The following is a 17,271-nucleotide window of genomic DNA, read 5'->3' as shown; positions in this document are numbered from 1 at the left end:
GGGGTCTCTGCACGTCTCTGAGATTTCCCTGCCTCTGTGTTTTCCGTGTCCGTCTCTCTCCCCCTCTGTCTCTTCCTGTCCCCGAGGCTCCCCCTGACTCGGCCTCTCTGCCAGTCTGCGTCCTCTCTCCTCTCAGAGCTTTGCGTATGGGTTCGCGGTCGAAGGTGGGGAGGAGAGAGGGAGAAAGGGGGAGGACGAGGGGCGGGGAGCGGGCGGAACGTGGGGATTGGAGCCAGGGAAGGAGGGAGGGGAGCCGCGAGGGAGGGGGAGAGGGCGGCCGCGGGCACGGGGCGCGGCGGGGGCGGGAGGGAGCCCAGCCGAGCGTGGCGCGCCCGCTCCCGCCGCCGCCGCCTCCTCCGCGTCCCGCTCGGCGCGGGCCGGGGCAGGATGGGCTGGCCCGGAGGCTCCCCCTGCTGCTGCTCCGCCCCGCCGCGCCCCCGCCCCGCTGGGCGCCCCCCGCAGGTGAGTGGCCCCGCCACGCTGAGCAGGCGGCGGCCTCTGCGCCACCGCTGCGCGCGCAGTGCCAGGGGCAGGCGACAGGGGGCGCGGGGCTGGCGGGGCTCGAGGGGACGCGGGGCCGGTGCTCGGAGCTCGGGGCTGGACTGCAGCGAGCCGGGGGTAGCGGGAGGCCGGAAGGTGACCAGGGGGCGGGGCACGCCGCTGTCCCCCTTGTCGGCAGTCACGCCTTCCCGCGTCCCAGGCGCACACACCGCCGGGCGCGGTACTGCACTGTCCCGCCACGCACGAGGCGCCGCTCCCCAGGCGCCGTGGCGCACGTCGCCTCCACACGCACAGGCCCGGGACCTGAGCAAGAGCTGACATAGCGCTCGGGCTCCGGCCGGGTAGAGTGCGTGCGAGTGTTTTCCTTGTCCACTTCTCATCTGGGACACGGAGGCAGACAGGGGCACAGATGAGGCTGATTCGACTCCTAGCCCACTCCTCGGCCCCTTCTGCTTCTGCCCTCAGTCCTCCAGATCCCTCTGGCACACCCGTATACCCCGCCTGCCCTCCCTCCGTGTCTCCCTCTCTCCTTCCCTGGGCCTCACCCCTCCTCCGCGGCTGGGCTCCCAGCCTCTCATCCAGCCACAGCTATTTCCAGGAAGGGGGGTGTGGGTGGAGGGGTTTCTCCAAACAAACCCAAGGCTTCAGAGTGAGGGGGCCCGCTGGGGGGCCGGGCTGACAGGCTCTGGAATGTTCCAGGCAAGAGGAGAGTGAGGGCCCTGGGAGGTCTAGCAATGCCTTCCCAGCCCTCCTTTCACTCTCAGGCACGGCTCATGGGGATCCCATCCCCTACTTCCTTCAGAGGTGCTCTGCAGGGTGGGAAAGGACTCAAAGCCACAGTGGATCCTGACCACCCAACACAGGACTTAGTGAGCCCCACCCTTCACTGCAATCACTGCTTGGGCACCTCCTTGCTGGGCCTGGGTGGGGAGTGTCAGACTAGCGAAGGTCAGAAGACATTTGGGGACCTGTTCCAGGTGAGTGACATTTTAGCCCCTCTGGAGGTGACAGCAATAGAAAGCATGCTGGAGGGTCCTGGTCAGAGCCACATGCCATAGGAGCCAAGGAGGGAACTGGGCAGAGAAAAGCCATCCCGCCCATCCCCACAGGGCTGGGTGCTGGACCAGGCCAGGTCCAGTTGCCCACACTGGCCAGGGTCCTGGAATGTCCTAGGACACAGCCAGTGCTGGTAGGGTGGGGGTGGGTTGCAGAGCCAGTGCCCCTCTCCAGTTACAGCTGGGAGCCCAGGCCTTGCCACACAGATGCTACCTTCTGGCCAAAGTACCCCAGGGACAGACCTCATGGCCTGGAGAATCGGAGCTTCCAGGGAGGCCTCTGGCTAGGCTCAGACCAGGCAGGAACTTGAAATTTGTGTCCCAAGTGGCCTCCCATAGGAGGGGCTCATCCCAGATATTGCAGGATTAGACCAGCCCTCCATCTGGATGGGTATGAGGAAGGGAGAGAGAGAGAGAAGTCGAAGGGACCCTGCAGAAGAAGCCAGAGCTGGGGGAGTTGCCTGAGTACTGGGACATTCAGTAAATACCATGCTAATGAGGGGGGTCACATTTGCACATTCTTTCGTGTGACAGCTAGAGCCAGTCCAAAAGGCTGCTGTCCAGGGCTTGGGGCTGGAGATCCCCAGGCCATTAACCCCTTATGTTTTAGGAAGATTACTTCCCCCTTTCCAAGGCCCCATCCATCTCCTTCCCTTGACTCCTGGGACAGGAAGTTGGCCATATTCCCAGGAGGGAGGCAGGAGGCCCATGGAGTGGGGTGAAGGGTGTGTTGGTAGGGGGGCCTTCTGTACAGCCCTCGGGCCCTGGGACAGCAGCTGAGCAAGGAGAACAGAACTAGGAGAGCCATGAAGGTAGTTCTCAGGTTTTGGGGGGTGGGGTGAGGAGAGGGTCCAGGTCCAGGCCTGGGGTGGAGGCCTAAATGGTAGGGCTGGAAAGGGGTGCTAGGGGTCTGAGGTCGGGCCTGAAACAGCCATGGAATGGGTGAGTTGGGGAGTGGGGGGCTGTCAGGAGCAGAGCCACTGTAGGTCTCAGGAGAAGAGCCTCAAATGCCTTGGGCTTCAGCAGGAGAATGGATCACTCCTGTGGGCAAAACGGTTTTGGGGCTGAAACTTGGCCTTGCACGATGTACAGGGTAAGGGTGGGCACTAGCATGTTTTCCTTTCTCTACTTCACAATCAGTGAAACTGAGGCAGAAAACTGGCCCTCAGTCCCATATCCCCTGACCCTCAGGATACACTTCAGATCCTGGAACTGCCAGGGTAGTGGTTCCCAGCTCCCTCCCTCCCCACCAGAAGTCCCAAGAGAACTTAAGAGTTAAGGCTGGGAGACTGGCCTGGACATGGTGTTCCTCACTAGCCCTTGAGCCCTGCCCTGAGACCTAAATTCCCACCCCTCCACAACAGGGGCTGGATTTCAGGACTGAGATGCCTGCAGATTCCAGGTGTGGGGTATCGCTAGAGTAGGGGGAGAGGGAGCAAAAGATCCTGGGCTGACACTCCCAGCAGGGTAGATCCTGGGAATCTGATCTCCTGGCCTCCCCCACATCCTCCCCCCTCCCACTTCCTGGAGCAGCGACCTGCCCCCTTCCCGCCTGCACTTCCCTCCACTTCCAGGGCCAGGCTTCTCCTCACACCAGCCAGACAGCCTACCCTCCGCCCATGGGAAGCGGCTGCCTCCGCTAGGCCGCTTCCAGGAAGCCCCAGGCCAGGGCCCAGCATTGTTCAGGCCCTGTGGCCAGCACCCCAGCCAGCCGGACACCATGAAGTCCAGCGGCCCTGTGGAGAGGCTGCTCAGAGCCCTGGGGAGGAGGGACAGCAGCCGGGCCACCAGCAGGGTAGGAGTGCCCACTAGCTGGGCAAAGGAGGGGCGGGGTGGAGATGGGGGCTGTGGGGGAGGGGGCCAGGATTCAGGCCAGACCCTCTTCCCAATTTCAGCTTCCTCAGCCTTTTCCCCTGGCCCCACATCCCCTCAATTACTCTGCCCCTTTGGGGTAGCCAGGGCTGCACTATGAGCAACACATGTTTGGGTTAGAGTGGATCCTGCTCTCTGTTTTGGCTCCTCTGTCACCTTCCCTGCCCTAGCCTGGGCCAACCCTGGGGGCCCTGGCCCCCCAAACCTGAGCCCAGGTACACCTCACTGAAGGACTCAGGCTCCTTCCCTGTCCTGGTAAGTTTGGAGGAGAAAGGTTTGGGGATGGCAAAGAAAGGGAGGGAAGAGGCCAGGTCTTGGGACTGCTTTAGAAACTAGAGGTTTGCTTTTCACTGACATCTGTATATGCTGCTAATGCCAAAATGCACCCAAGTGTCCTAGTGGATCCCTTAAGTTTGGTCCAGCCCAGAAGAGTTCCAGGGACAGTCAAGAGACCAGAGGTGCTGCCTGAGTCCCCACCACGGCCTTTCCCCACTTCTTATGTCTTACCCCAAAAGAAGCAGCTAAAGAGGGTTGGGGGAGGGAGGCGGAGGAGAAAAATGGGTGGAAGAGACGGCAAGGAGACAAAGTGTATCCAGGCAAAGGGAGTAGTGAATCTGCAATAGGAGCAGATGGGACTGAGGCCTGGGCCATAAGGGGCCATTCCAGCCTCCTGCCTCACTGCACCTCTGAGAGGGAAGAGGTTAAACAGGGCATCTGGCCCACCTCATTCAGTGCTTGAATCCCACTTGAACTTCCTCAAGTGACAGGGAGCTCACTACATCCAGAGACAGCAGGGCAGCTGACTAACCATCACTCCCGAATGTCATGCCTCTATCTGTCTCTCTCTCCAGCACTGCCACCCCCCTCCTTACACAATTGCTGTCTGCCGCCTCAATGCACAATGAGTAAACATGTTGTTCTGACCGTGGGGGAAGGGGCATGTCAGCTGCCTGGAGCGTGGGGACAGCCGGAGCCGGGGGAGCAGAACTGGCTGAGGCCACTCCTGCTGGCTCAGTCTAGGTGCTGCATGATGGACATATGGACATACTGCACTTGCTCTGCACACAGGCCTCCTTCTAGGGAGGGCAAGATGGGAGGAAAGTCAGAGAGCACCCCCAATCCACCAGGAGAAAAGCCCTAGGTTTGAGGTGGCAGTGACCACAAGGGCATCCCACACCACGGCCACATAAGGGACCTCAGTGATCCCTTCGAGAGGAGCTGACCCAGTGAAGGTGACACACACAAGGGGTCAGATTCCATACACTGTAAAGGACAGGCCCCACGACTGCCCTAAAACAGCTGTGGCCAAGTGCATCCTGCGAATTTGGGGACTAGTTTCAGGGCTTGATAGGGATAGAGGAAGGGAGGAAACCAGTTCAGTGTTGTCAGCACCACGCTCACCCAGTGAGCTAACCGGCCATCCCTATATGGGATCCGAACCCGTGGCCTTGGTGCTATTAGCACCACACTCTACCGAGTGAGCCACGGGCCGGCCCGAAACCAGTTCAGTGTTAAGGCAAGGCCCCTGCCCAGTCCTGGAAGTGGACCTGCTGGGAACTTACACCTCTGTCTATTTGTCCCTCCACCCTCAGCCTAGGAAAGCTGAGCCACATAGCTTCCGGGAGAAGGTTTTCCGGAAGAAACCTCCAGTCTGTGCAGTGTGTAAGGTGACCATTGATGGGCCAGGCGTTTCATGCAGAGGTGAGGCATTCTGTCTGTAACTCCGACACCCCCCACCCAGGAACCCTGTGTTGCACATCTCCAGCGGCAGACACACAACATAAACCATAGTATGCATGCCGCCTGGGTAGGCACCTGGTAGCCAATATGTGCCTCCCCCTTCAAACAGCCCTGGCTCCCCATGACAGACACCTCCTCCACAACCCAGGAGACCCAGTACTCCCTACCGCCTTCCCATCCTGACCTGTGAATGGGGGGTTTCCCTCCCTCTCGTCCTCCCCACCCCCATCCACCCGAGAACATTACCCCTGGCTCCCTCCCTGGCCCAGGCAGTAGGGCCCCACTGCCACTCTTCCCTCACACTTTACCCTGCTCCCCCACCCCGGCCAGCCCAATACAGCTAGAGTCCTGGAAGTCCCAGGGTCTGGTTCCAGGGCCTGGGGAGACAGAGGAGGGCAACTCCTTCCACTGCCCCAATAGGCCCCTGGCTGACCCTTCTCCTCCCCACCCGCAGTCTGCAAAGTAGCGACGCACAGAAAATGTGAAGCAAAGGTGGGTACTTGGTTCTACCTGATGGAGGGAGGGGGGTCTTGGGTCCCTTCTTCCTCCCAAAGAGGCTTCTCCAGCATCATCCCTCCACCTCCACCCCTCTCATCATTGGGGAATCCCTCCTGGATGGTACTGGGCCCTTTAAGAACCACCCTACTCCACCCCCTGGAGGGCTGGCCTAGGCGGGTGGACAGGGAGACAGCGTTTGTCTTGGTGCTGTGCCCAGGCTGCAGCTGGCGAGAGGATGGGGGTTGGGAAGAGGAGGAGAATGAGGAGGAGGAAGGGTGGGGTGGGTAGGTGGGGGAGCAGGGTTTCAAAGACTGGTCAGCCGGATGGGCTGTGCCTTCCCTCTGGGGAAGGATCCTCAGGATGCCTGGGTGAGTCTAGTCCCAGGCTCTGAAAAGACTGGGACTTTCCAGGTGTAAGCTGTAGATGGCACCCACTATCCACTAGGGACCTGAGACAGCCTCAGCTCTGGGGAGGTTCCCTGGTCCTCTTCCTGCAGTGCAGGGAAGGGGGGGGTCTCAGGCAGGGCCTAGGACCTGGCTTGGGGGAGCTGTGTGCCCAGGGGCGGGGTCTCCCGGTGAAAGAGGCCAGTGTCCGTCCCTGGCCATGGCCTGTCTGCATGGCTCTATATATAACTCCTGCCATGCAGCTGGATGAATGGGGGTCTGTGTGGACAGGGGGCTGAGAGCCAAGAGCAACAAGTGGGGGGCCCAGGAGGTGGAAGACCAAGAGGCCAGAGGGGAGGCTCCCTTAAATAGAGGAACCTCAGCTGGAGCCTGTGCCCATCCGCTGACAGCCCCTCCACCTTCTTGCTGAAGCTGAGAGGTTACCGCATCCTTAAGCCCAGGACACCCCTTTTCACCAGGAGCTCAATCCCTTACTCGGGTCTCCTTCCAGGTGACTTCATCCTGTCAGGTCTTGCCTTCCGCGGAGCTGGTGAGTGTGCCCTGGTAGGGGTAGGGACGGAAAGGAACCTGGTTCCAGAGGGTGGGTGACCCTTGAGAAAGCCCCCAGGAGGTTACCTTGAACTAAGTCCTGTGGGTTTGGTCACCCTGAGGAGGAAGGAAAAATGTCTGCGCCCTCTGCAGTTCTTGTCCACTTGGGCCTGCTGGGGGTTGGGCTTATCTCCGGTCACCCTATACAGCCCCCACAGGGACTCTGACATGCCCTCCCACTATCCCCAAGCCCAGAATGGTCCTTGCCCCTGCCCTAACCACTCCCTTTTCCTCCCTCATCTCCCTCTAGCGGCGAAACACGGCCCCAGTCAGGCGCATAGAACACCTGGTAAGGTGATGTTGGAGGAGGGGGGCGGAAGCAGGTAACTCTGGGAATAAGTACCTAGGTTTCCTGAGAACAAAAGTATATGGAACTCTGGAGCGGGGTGCCTAGAATTGCGGCACCTAAAGAGATGTGCACACATGGTTTCTCATCCACCAGGGATCCACCAAGTCTCTGAACTACTCAAAGCAGCGCAGCACTCTGCCCAGGTAAGTAAGGGCACCAGGGATGTTCCCACGTGATCCTTTTCCACCGGCCCCACTCTTCAGCCCAGAGCAGTTCCCCCCCCCCAAAAAAGCCCCACAGGACAGCCCCCCGCCCTCAAGCGGTACTCTCCCTCTGTATCTATCCACCCTCCAGACCCCGCAGGCCTCCCCTGCAGTCCGCCAGGCACCCTTTCATCACACTAGCTACCTCTGGTGCCCCACCCCTCCGTTCCTTAATGGCTTCACCCCCTCCTCAGGAGCTTCAGCCTGGACCCGCTCATGGAGCGGCGCTGGGACTTGGACCTCACCTACGTGACGGAGCGCATCTTGGCCGCCGCCTTCCCCGCGCGGCCCGACGAACAGCGACACAGGGGTCACCTGCGCGAGCTGGCCCACGTGCTGCAATCAAAGCACCGCGACAATTACCTGGTGAGGGTCGGGGCCAGCCTGAGTCAACCAATGAGAGGGCTGGAAAGTCCAGGTGGGCGAGACTATCCATTACGTCAAAGCAGCGGAGGCGGGGCCTCCAGGGGCGCGGCCAGAATGTGAGGGTGGGGCCTGGGCGGGGCCCGGAGCCGAGCGGAGAATCCTGGAACGCAGACGGCTGGGCTGTGACACCTAGGTCAAGCTTTAGTAACCTCCTTATTTTAGAGGAAGACTCTTACTTAGGGTCCACCTCCACCGCGTCTCGCTGCCTGATGTCACTTCTGTCTAAAGCCCTCCCTTTATTTCAGCTGTTCAACCTTTCAGAGAAAAGGCATGACCTGACCCGCCTAAATCCAAAGGTAGGAGGAAAATGGCCTGCCTGGCCAGTAAACCGAACCACCCCCACCCCAGAAGCCCCCAGCCTCCTTGTAGCAATTAGTAGTAGCATTTGGCATCTACTTCACTCTTAAGAACTTTCCCATATGAGACACCCCAAAATGTGGTGCAACAGATATCAGCCCATTGTATGGGTAAAGAAAGTGCTCAGGCTGTCATGAACCAGCAGGCCTCTGACCTTGCTCCCAGCCCCCTACACCCTGTCCCTTTTCCACCTCCACCCGTCTCTCTTTGTTCATGGTCCCCATCCCCAGTTGCACCCCTGCACTACCCCAGGTCCAGGACTTCGGCTGGCCTGAGCTGCATGCCCCACCCCTGGACAAGCTGTGCTCCATCTGCAAAGCCATGGAGATGTGGCTCAGTGCTGACCCGCAGCACGTGGTTGTACTGTACTGCAAGGTGGACTGGGCCCTTGGGTTTACAGGGTTGGGGCACTCTCAGCCTGGGGCCCCAGCAGGCCCTCCATCACTCTCTCTCTGTCTCTCAGGGGAGCAAAGGCAAGCTCGGGGTCATCGTCTCTGCCTACATGCATTACAGCAAGATCTCCGCAGGGTGAGGCTCCCCAGCACCTGAGTAGCCCCTTCCCCAATGGCCCTTCCTACAGCTGGCTCTTTATGAACCCATCTCCCTTGGAGCCCACCTCTTTGTTCAGAGAGCCTTTTACTTATCGACTTAACATTTCTACGTCCTTTTTTTTTTTTGGTGGCTGGCTGGTATGGGAATCCGAACCCTTGACCTTGGTGTTACAAGGCCATCCACCTCCTTTTCATCACTTGGACTTCACTACAGTCCCAGCAGATGAGCTCTATTAGTTTCCTGGGGCCGCCATAACAAAGTGCCACAAACTAGGTGGCTTAAAACATTAGAAATTTATTGTCTCACAGTTCTGAAGGCTAAAAGTCCAAAACCAAGGCATCAATAGGGCCTTGCTCCCTCTGAGGCTCTGGGTAGAATCCTTTCTTGCTTCTACTGGTTTTGGGTGGTGGCCGGCAATCCTTGGTGTTCTTGGCTGCAGGTGCATCACTTCAATCCTGCCTCCGTCATCACATGGCATTCTCCCTCTGTGTCTGTGTCTCTTTTTCTCTTCTTATAAGGACATCAATAATATTGGATTAAGGGCCCACCCTACTCTAGTATAATGTCATCTTAACTAATTACATCTGCAATGACCCTATTTCCAAATAAGGTCACATTCTGAGATACATACCTTTTGGAGGGGACACAATTCAACCCATAACATGGTCATATTGCCCCCATTTTACAGATGAGGAAACTAAAGTTCAACTAATAAAGTGGCCATGTGTGGTTCTTCTAGTTCTCTCTGCCACCTTTTTGGGCTTCCTCTAGATTTGGTGGATCACAAATATCCTCCCTCCCCTGGGGCTTAGGATGGAGACCAACTTGGAAACTAGCCCCTAATTCCCCACACTGGCCCTGCTCTCCCCAGGGCCGACCAGGCGCTGGCTACTCTTACCATGCGAAAATTCTGTGAGGACAAGGTGGCCACAGAACTGCAGCCCTCCCAGCGCCGGTGAGCAGGCTGGGTGGGGATGGACCAGAGGAGCAGCTCCCTTCATGAGGCCAAGATCTCTCATTCTCCAGCACACCTTAATTGAGCAACTCCTATGTGCCAGGCACTGTGCCAGGTGCTGAGAATTCAGAACAAACAAGGTCCCTGCTCTCATGGAGCTTACATGCTAGTGGAGTAGAAGGCAATAATCCTCTTTATAAATAGACAAGATCATTTTGGGAGATGATAAGTTCTGTAAAGAAAATAAAGCTGAGCCTTGAGATAAAGAGAGACTCTCAGGACAATCAGGGCCTACCTCTACAACATGAAGCAGAGATCTGGGGGAAGAGCTTTCTAAGCAGAGGGAGCAGCAAGTACAAAACCTTTGAGGAGGAAGTGAGATTGACGTTAAATAGTCTTTCTGGTAAGCTGGAAGATGGGAGGGAAGCACTGAGGAGAAGGGCAGGCCTTCCCAGGGTGGGTGAGGGGTGTGCATAGTTGAGATGATACAAGGACACCTGCAGAGGAAGGGGCCCATGTTCTCCTGACACATCTTCCCCCCAACCCCAAACAGCTATATCAGCTATTTCAGTGGGCTGCTATCTGGTGCCATCAGAATGAATAGCAGCCCTCTCTTCCTGCACTATGTGCTTGTGCCCATGCTGCCAGCCTTTGAACCTGGCACAGGTGAGTCGCCTGAGATGCACTCCATGGGGAGGGCCACCCACCACTCAGCATCCCTCATGCACCTTCTCCTCTGCCCCTCCAGGCTTCCAGCCCTTCCTCAAAATCTACCAGTCCATGCAGCTTGTCTACACATCTGGAGTCTAGTGAGTGCTCTCTTCCCAAGCTCCTGATACCTCCATGGCCAGGGCCTCCCCTGCTCCCCGCTCCCTGGACTCCTGCTTCTCCAGCTTCCCCAGACACCTGGGCTTCCAGCTCCAACCACTGCACCTGAAAACTACTACCACCATGGAGTGCATTTTGCAGATAGGGAAGCTGACGCTCACTCAGGGCTCAGCCTCTGATCTCTCAGCTTCCTCCTGACTATGCCTAGCCACCTCTGCAGCCAGGGTGGTGCCAACGATTCAGCTCTGCATTCTCTCTCCCCGCCAGTCACATTGCAGGTCCTAGTCCCCAGCAGCTTTGCATCAGCCTGGAGCCAGCCCTTCTCCTCAAAGGCGACGTCATGGTGAGGGAGTCCTAGTAATAAGGAGAGTCCTGGGGATGGGGCAGGGGGTGGTAGTGTATCCTACCAGCTACACGGTCACTTGGTGAGTCATCAGTTCAAGACAGATTGGAGGGCAAAAAGGGAATCTGATAGATGGGGAAGTCACCTTGAGGTTGGGGCTGGACAGAAGCTGTGACCAGGCAGTCCCAGGGTAGAGGCACTGAAGAGGCATAAGTGAACATGAAGCTCTGACCCCCAGCCTCCTGCCCCTTGCCCAGGTAACATGTTATCACAAGGGTGGCCAAGGGACAGACCGGACCCTCGTGTTCCGAGTCCAGTTCCACACATGCACCATCCATGGACCACGGCTCACCTTCTCCAAGGACCAGCTGGATGAAGCCTGGACTGGTGAGTCAGAGACAGGTAGCATTGGGGGCCAGAGCCCATGTGAGGGGCAGGCAGGCAGGAAAGTAGGGTGTGGACTGGGGGCCTGTCTCTTCACTGTCCACTCCCCACAGACGAAAGGTTCCCTTTCCAAGCCTCAGTGGAGTTTGTCTTCTCCTCCAGCCCAGAGAAGATGAAAGGTAAGATTGGGGGTTTGGGTTGGGAACTGAAGGTTGCATCTCCCATGCTCCTCAACACCCAGTGGCCTTTCCATAGGCAACACCCCACGGAATGACCCCTCGGTCTCTGTAGACTACAACACGGCAGAGCCTGCCGTGCGCTGGGACTCCTATGAGAACTTCAACCAGCACCATGAGGACAGTGTGGATGGTGTGTAGGGCAGGCTGTGGAGGGTGGGAGGTGCAGGGTTTTGCAAGGAGAGAACGCACTCCTTCCTCTCCAGGCAGATGGCCCTCCCAAGAGACCTCTCAATAACCCACTCTCTCTCCCTTTCCCCTGCTTGCCCACTCTCCCTACTCCTCTCCACTCAGGCTCCCTGACCCACACCCGGGGCCCCCTGGACGGCAGTCCTTATGCCCAGGTGCAGCGGACCCCCCGCCAGACCCCACCAGCGCCCTCTCCGGAGCCTCCCCCACCCCCGCTGCTCTCCATCAGCAGCGACTCTGGCCATTCATCCACGCTGACCACAGAGCCAGCTGCCGAGTCGCCTGGCCGGCCACCGCTGACGGCTGCTGAACAGCAGGAGCTAGATCGCCTTTTGGGAGGCTGTGGAGTGGCTGGCGGGGGCCGCAGCGCCGGGCGCGAGACGGCTATCTTAGACGACGAAGAGCAGCCCCCCGCGGGCGGGGGCCCCCACCTCGGAGTGTATTCGGGCCACCGACCTGGCCTCAGCCGCCACTGCTCCTGCCGCCAGGGCTACCGGGAACCCTGCGGGGTCCCTAATGGGGGCTACTACCGGCCGGAGGGAACCCTGGAGAGGCGGCGGCTGGCCTACGGGGGCTACGAGGGAGCCCCCCAGGGCTACGCCGAGGCCTCCGTGGAGAAGCAGCGCCTCTGCCGCTCGCTGTCCGAGGGGCCGTACCCCTACCCCCCTGAGCTGGGGAAAACCGCCAATGGGGACTTCGGCTACCGCTCCGCAGGCTACCGGGAGGTGGTGATCCTGGAGGACGCTGCGCTGCCTGCCTTATGCTCGTGCCTGGCCTGTGAGGAGAAGCTGGCGCTGCCCACAGCCGCCCTGTATGGACTGCGGCTGGAGAGGGAGGCTGGAGAGGGGTGGGCGAGCGAGGGTGGCAAGCCTCTCCTGCACCCGGTGCGGCCCGGGCACCCCCTGCCTCTGCTAGTGCCTGCCTGCGCGCACCACCATGCCCCGATGCCTGACTACAGCTGCCTGAAGCCACCCAAGGCAGGCGAGGAAGGGCATGAGGGCTGCTCTTACGCCGTGTGCCCCGAAGGCAGGTATGGGCACCCAGGGTACCCTGCCCTGGTGACATACGGCTATGGAGGGGCAGTTCCCAGTTACTGCCCTGCCTATGGCCGCGTGCCTCACAGCTGTGGATCTCCGGGCGAGAGCAGAGGGTATCCGAGCCCTGGCGCCCACTCCCCACGGGCTGGCTCCATTTCCCCGGGCAGCCCGCCCTACCCACAATCCAGGAAGCTGACCTACGAGATCCCTGCCGAGGAGAGAGGGGACAGGTACCCATTGCCTCGGCACCTGGCCTCAGCAGGACCCTTGGCATCTGCAGGTGAGGGGCACTGGAGTGGGGAGTGTCCAGGGCAGAGGAGGGTTCTAAAAGATGGTGGGAAGCCAAGGGGGCACAGAGTGAGAAAAAAAGAAGCCAGACAGAAAGGCCCAATGTTGCTCACAGCCCCACCCCTCCCCTTCACTGCAGAGTCACCTGAGCCAGCATCCTGGAGGGAGGGCCCCAGCGGGCACAGCACGCTGCCTCGGTCTCCCCAAGATGCCCAGTGCAGTGCCTCTTCAGAGCTGTCTGGCCCCTCCACACCCCTGCACACCAGCAGCCCCGTCCAGGGCAAGGAAAGGTAGGCAGAAAACTGGGTTGCTTGGGTGCTTCCTTGTCCAAACAGGCTGTGATGGCTGGGGCTGTGGGGAGCTCACTGCAGGCTCTGCTGACCATCTGCCCTTCCACCCTGCAGCACCCGCCCACAGGATACCAGGCCCCCCACCTTGGCGCCCACTCAGAGACTGAGTCCTGGCAAGGCCTTGTCCCCTGCTTCCCAGGGAGACACTGAAAAGCCTCCTGAGCTGCCAGCAAGAAGTGGGCCTGAGCTTCCAGCCCCTACCTCCCCGACCTCCCCTCCTAGCTCACCTAATGACTGGCCCCAGGAAAGGAGCCCAGAGGGCCGTTCAGACAATGCCAGTCCTCGGAGTCCTGTGCCAACCACACTGCCTGGACTCCGCCATGCCCCCTGGCAGGGCCCTCGAGGCCCACCAGACAGTTTGGATGGATCCCCCCTCACCCCTGTGCCCACCCAGATGCCCTGGCTTGTGGCCAGCCCACAGCCACCTCAGAGCTCACCCACACCTGCCTTCCCCCTGGCTGCATCCTATGACACCAGTGGCCCCACCCAGCCCCCACTTCCAGAGAAACGCCACCTGCTGGGGCCTGGGCAACAGCCAGGACCCTGGGGCCCAGGACAGGCATCACCACCAGCCAGAGGCACCAGTCACCATGTCACCTTTGCACCTCTGCTCCTGGATAACACCCTCCAATCCCCAGGTATGATGGCCTTGAGAGGGGCTAGGGCCACCTTAAGAAAACCCTTTCTCACAGGGAGGGGTGTGGCATGGGGACTGGGGAGCCCCAGGGTCGGGGTCTGAACTCAGTCCCTCCCTGTCCTAGACCCTCCTACGCAAGAGAACCAAAGCAATGTCAAGTTTGTCCAGGACACATCCAAGTTCTGGTACAAGCCGCACCTATCCCGTGACCAAGGTGAGAAGCCAGCCTGCCCCCACCCCACCCTCCAGGGCCTCTGTCTTGGCTTTTAGGTCCTATCCTAGTTGAAACCCTTGGCTCTTTCTCCCATCTCAGCTGTATTTACGCTGGGCTGAGCCTCTCACCAGTAGATGACTATGGGCTTTGGGCCCAAAGAGGTTAGATTCAACATTGTCAAAGCCCCTGTGAACTCTGTCCCCAAACTCCCACCACTCCAGCTGTCAGGGCAAAAAAGCCTTAGGTATCTTGTTAGCAGAGGAGCAGGGCTGCCTGGAGCTCAGTCAGCCACTGTGAAAACTTCTCCCCCCTGCTGCCCTACTCCCCACCCTGCAGCCATCGCCCTGCTGAAGGACAAGGACCCTGGGGCCTTCCTCATCAGGGACAGTCATTCATTCCAAGGAGCTTATGGGCTGGCCCTCAAGGTGGCTACGCCCCCACCCAGCGCCCAGCCCTGGAAAGGTACAGAATGCCCCGGGGCCAGCCCATGGCTCACTTGGGAGAGTGTGGTACTGATAACGCCAAGGCCACAGGTTCCGATCCTCATATAGGGATGGCCGGTTGGCTCACTGGGTGAGTGTGGTGCTGACAACACCAAGTCAAGGGTTAAGATCCCCTTACTGGTCATCTTTAAAAAAAAAAAAAAAAAAAAAGGTACAGAATGCCCAAACCTGAGAGAGGGGAGAGTGTACAGTGTGGGGGAGGTACTAGAGGCAAGAAAATGGGCAGGGCATACCGCTCCACTGTGTGAGAAGCAGGAAAAGACCTCTGCTGCTAAGCAAAGAACCCCATCAGGGAAGAAGCTGGAGAATCTGGAATCTGATAAAGCCTTATTCTCTCCTATCCTCCCCTTTTCTCAGGGGACCCCTTGGAACAGCTGGTCCGCCATTTCCTCATTGAGACTGGGCCCAAAGGGGTGAAGATCAAAGGCTGTCCCAGTGAGCCCTACTTTGGTGAGCAGCAGGAGCCTGGGGAAGGCCACATGTGGTTGGTTTGGGGAGAGGCCCAGGGATCTCAGGAGCATGGGAGGGAAAGCTGGGAGTATCTGTGGGCACCTCAGGACTTTCCTCACCTCTTCCCACACAGGCAGCCTGTCCGCCCTGGTCTCCCAACACTCCATCTCCCCCATCTCCCTGCCCTGCTGTCTGCGCATTCCCAGTAAAGGTGGGTGTCTGGCAATCTGCCCTTCCCACCCCTGCAGCCAAAGGCAAAATCCAGAGGCCCTGGCTTCCAGCCTTTCCTTGGGACGGCAGAGGGAGTTCAGCTCCTAGGGAATGCTTCTCTCTTCTGACCTTCCCGTTGGCCCTCATTTCCCTCAGATCCACTGGAAGAGACCCCAGAGACTCCAGTGCCCACCAACATGAGTACAGCGGCAGACCTCCTGCGTCAGGGAGCCGGTAGAGTCCTCTCCCTTTCCTCCCTCTCCCTGGGCATCAAGGAGGGGCACTGAAATACAGGGCATGGGGCATTGAAAAGGCCTTGAGGTGGGTGGGCCCTGGCAGGTACATTTAACCCATGAAGGCAGGGGAGCCCCATATTTGTAAGGGGTAAGGAAGGGGGTCTCAGTCTAGGTTCTCAAAGTCTTATGAACATGAGAATCGTTGGGGGGCAGGGGAGAACCTCGTTAGAATGCAGATTCTCAGGCCTCTATCTGGCATTTCTAACTCTAGATCTGGCGGAGTTGTGGAATCTACATTTCTAACAAGTCACCTGAGTGATTCTAATGTATTTTGACAGCACTAGCTGGGAAAAGTACAAGAGCAGGAGGGGTAGGGGACTAGGGGTTGATAGATCTGGAGCTAGCAGAGCCAGCACTCCCTCTGCAACCCACTTCCCACCCTGTAGCCTGCAGTGTGCTCTACCTGACCTCTCTGGAGACTGAGTCACTGACGGGCCCTCAAGCTGTGGCCCGGGCCAGCTCTGCAGCTCTGAGCTACAGCCCCCACCCGACACCTGCCATTGTCCATTTCAAGGTCTCAGCCCAGGGCATTACACTGACAGACAACCAAAGGAAGTAAGTCTGTGTGCCCAGCCCCTGTGGAACCCACACTCCAGGCTTCTGGGGGCCCCAATTTCTGAGTGTGACCTTCTCCCTCCCCCTTGCAGGCTCTTCTTTCGCCGCCATTATCCGGTGAACAGCATCACCTTCTCCAGCACTGATCCTCAGGACCGGAGGTGACCCTCCCTCCAAACCCTTTCCCCCCACAGCCCCGTGGTCCCACCAGGCCCTAGCCCCAGCTCCTCCTTCAGTAGCTGTTCCCTGAGGTGCACTCCTTCACAGTTCTTCTTCTTCTGCAGATGGACCAACCCAGATGGGACCACCTCCAAGTAAGCTTCCCCAACCAGTCCAATCTCTTCCCTCTGAGTATCAGGTCACCTCCATCCTCCCCTCCCCTAGCATTGAGTCAGCCCACCCAGGCCAATACATTCCCTTGTGGAAGGGAAGCTAAGGCCCCTCCCCTGGCTTTGTCCCCCTAGGATCTTTGGTTTCGTGGCCAAGAAGCCAGGAAGCCCCTGGGAGAACGTGTGTCACCTCTTTGCGGAGCTTGACCCAGATCAGCCTGCAGGCGCCATTGTCACTTTCATCACCAAAGTTCTACTGGGCCAGAGAAAATGAAGGAAGGCCACAAGCTCAGAGCCCACATCAACACTGCGCCCCTCCCAGCACCCACAGCCCTCACTTCCCCTGGCCTGGACCCAGGAGACCCAGGAGACCCAGGAGCCAGCACCCTTCCTTAGGAATGGGGAGTGAGCATCAGCCTGGGACACTGCTCTCCTTCCCTGCCCCCAGCCTGCTAAGCTAAGTGGACGGGCGTATGAGATGACCTTGCACGTGAGCAGATGGCAGAGATGGGCATGTGAGGGGTGAGGAGGCATCAGCAGTTGAGCTCTAAAGGAGATCGGGACAACCCCACCTGCAGGAGAACATCAGCCCTTGAGGGGAATCGGGCCCTGCCAGCTCCACCCAGCTACAGGCCCCAGCATGGCAAGGAGAGGGGAGAGGTGTGGGAGCAAGTCACTGCCTCCTCTACCTCCCTCTCTGAGCAGAGATCAGAGTGGGATCACATGAATAGGGGAAAAAAAGAGAGTCTATTTTTGTCTAATAATAAAGAATTTCTATAAACTTCAATCAGAGCTGGAATTATGCCTTATTCACAGGAAGGTCAAAGCCTCACATCTCCCAGGGGCATCCTAGGCCCCAGCCACAGCCAAGTCCATGGAAAATATAAAATCCACAACCCACTGGGCCACATCTCAGTGGGCT

The 17,271-nt window shown here is 58.9% G+C and overlaps 1 protein-coding gene across 7 annotated transcripts; it reads left to right on the top strand.

Moving 5' to 3' along the window:
- Nucleotides 1-311: 311 nt before the first annotated feature.
- Nucleotides 312-17,136, top strand: TNS2 (tensin 2). Of its 7 annotated transcripts, XM_063115599.1 has the most exons (30): nt 3,126-3,351; nt 5,021-5,129; nt 5,623-5,660; nt 6,561-6,599; nt 6,909-6,947; nt 7,101-7,150; nt 7,405-7,576; nt 7,882-7,932; nt 8,246-8,368; nt 8,457-8,521; nt 9,417-9,500; nt 10,054-10,166; nt 10,249-10,309; nt 10,596-10,671; nt 10,929-11,058; nt 11,169-11,234; nt 11,311-11,424; nt 11,586-12,510; nt 12,604-12,797; nt 12,945-13,095; nt 13,210-13,793; nt 13,917-14,006; nt 14,343-14,468; nt 14,867-14,959; nt 15,093-15,170; nt 15,326-15,403; nt 15,852-16,020; nt 16,113-16,181; nt 16,305-16,334; nt 16,485-17,136. In XM_063115599.1, the coding sequence occupies exons 1-30, from the start codon at nt 3,277-3,279 to the stop codon at nt 16,621-16,623; spliced, it is 4,131 nt and encodes a 1,376-aa protein (XP_062971669.1). In that variant the 5' UTR covers nt 3,126-3,276; the 3' UTR covers nt 16,624-17,136. The 7 variants fall into 7 exon arrangements, with proteins under 7 accessions (XP_062971668.1, XP_062971669.1, XP_062971667.1 ...); XM_063115598.1 differs by lacking the exon at nt 3,126-3,351 and adding an exon at nt 312-462 and having other exon boundaries at nt 11,586-12,797; XM_063115597.1 differs by having other exon boundaries at nt 11,586-12,797.
- The last annotated feature ends 135 nt before the right edge of the window (nt 17,137-17,271 follow it).

The sequence above is a fragment of the Cynocephalus volans genome, chromosome 12 (genome assembly GCF_027409185.1).
Source record: "Cynocephalus volans isolate mCynVol1 chromosome 12, mCynVol1.pri, whole genome shotgun sequence".
In the NCBI taxonomy this organism is placed as follows: domain Eukaryota; kingdom Metazoa; phylum Chordata; class Mammalia; order Dermoptera; family Cynocephalidae; genus Cynocephalus; species Cynocephalus volans.
Note: the sequence above shows the minus strand (reverse complement) of the source record. Positions and strands in the feature narration are given on the sequence as shown.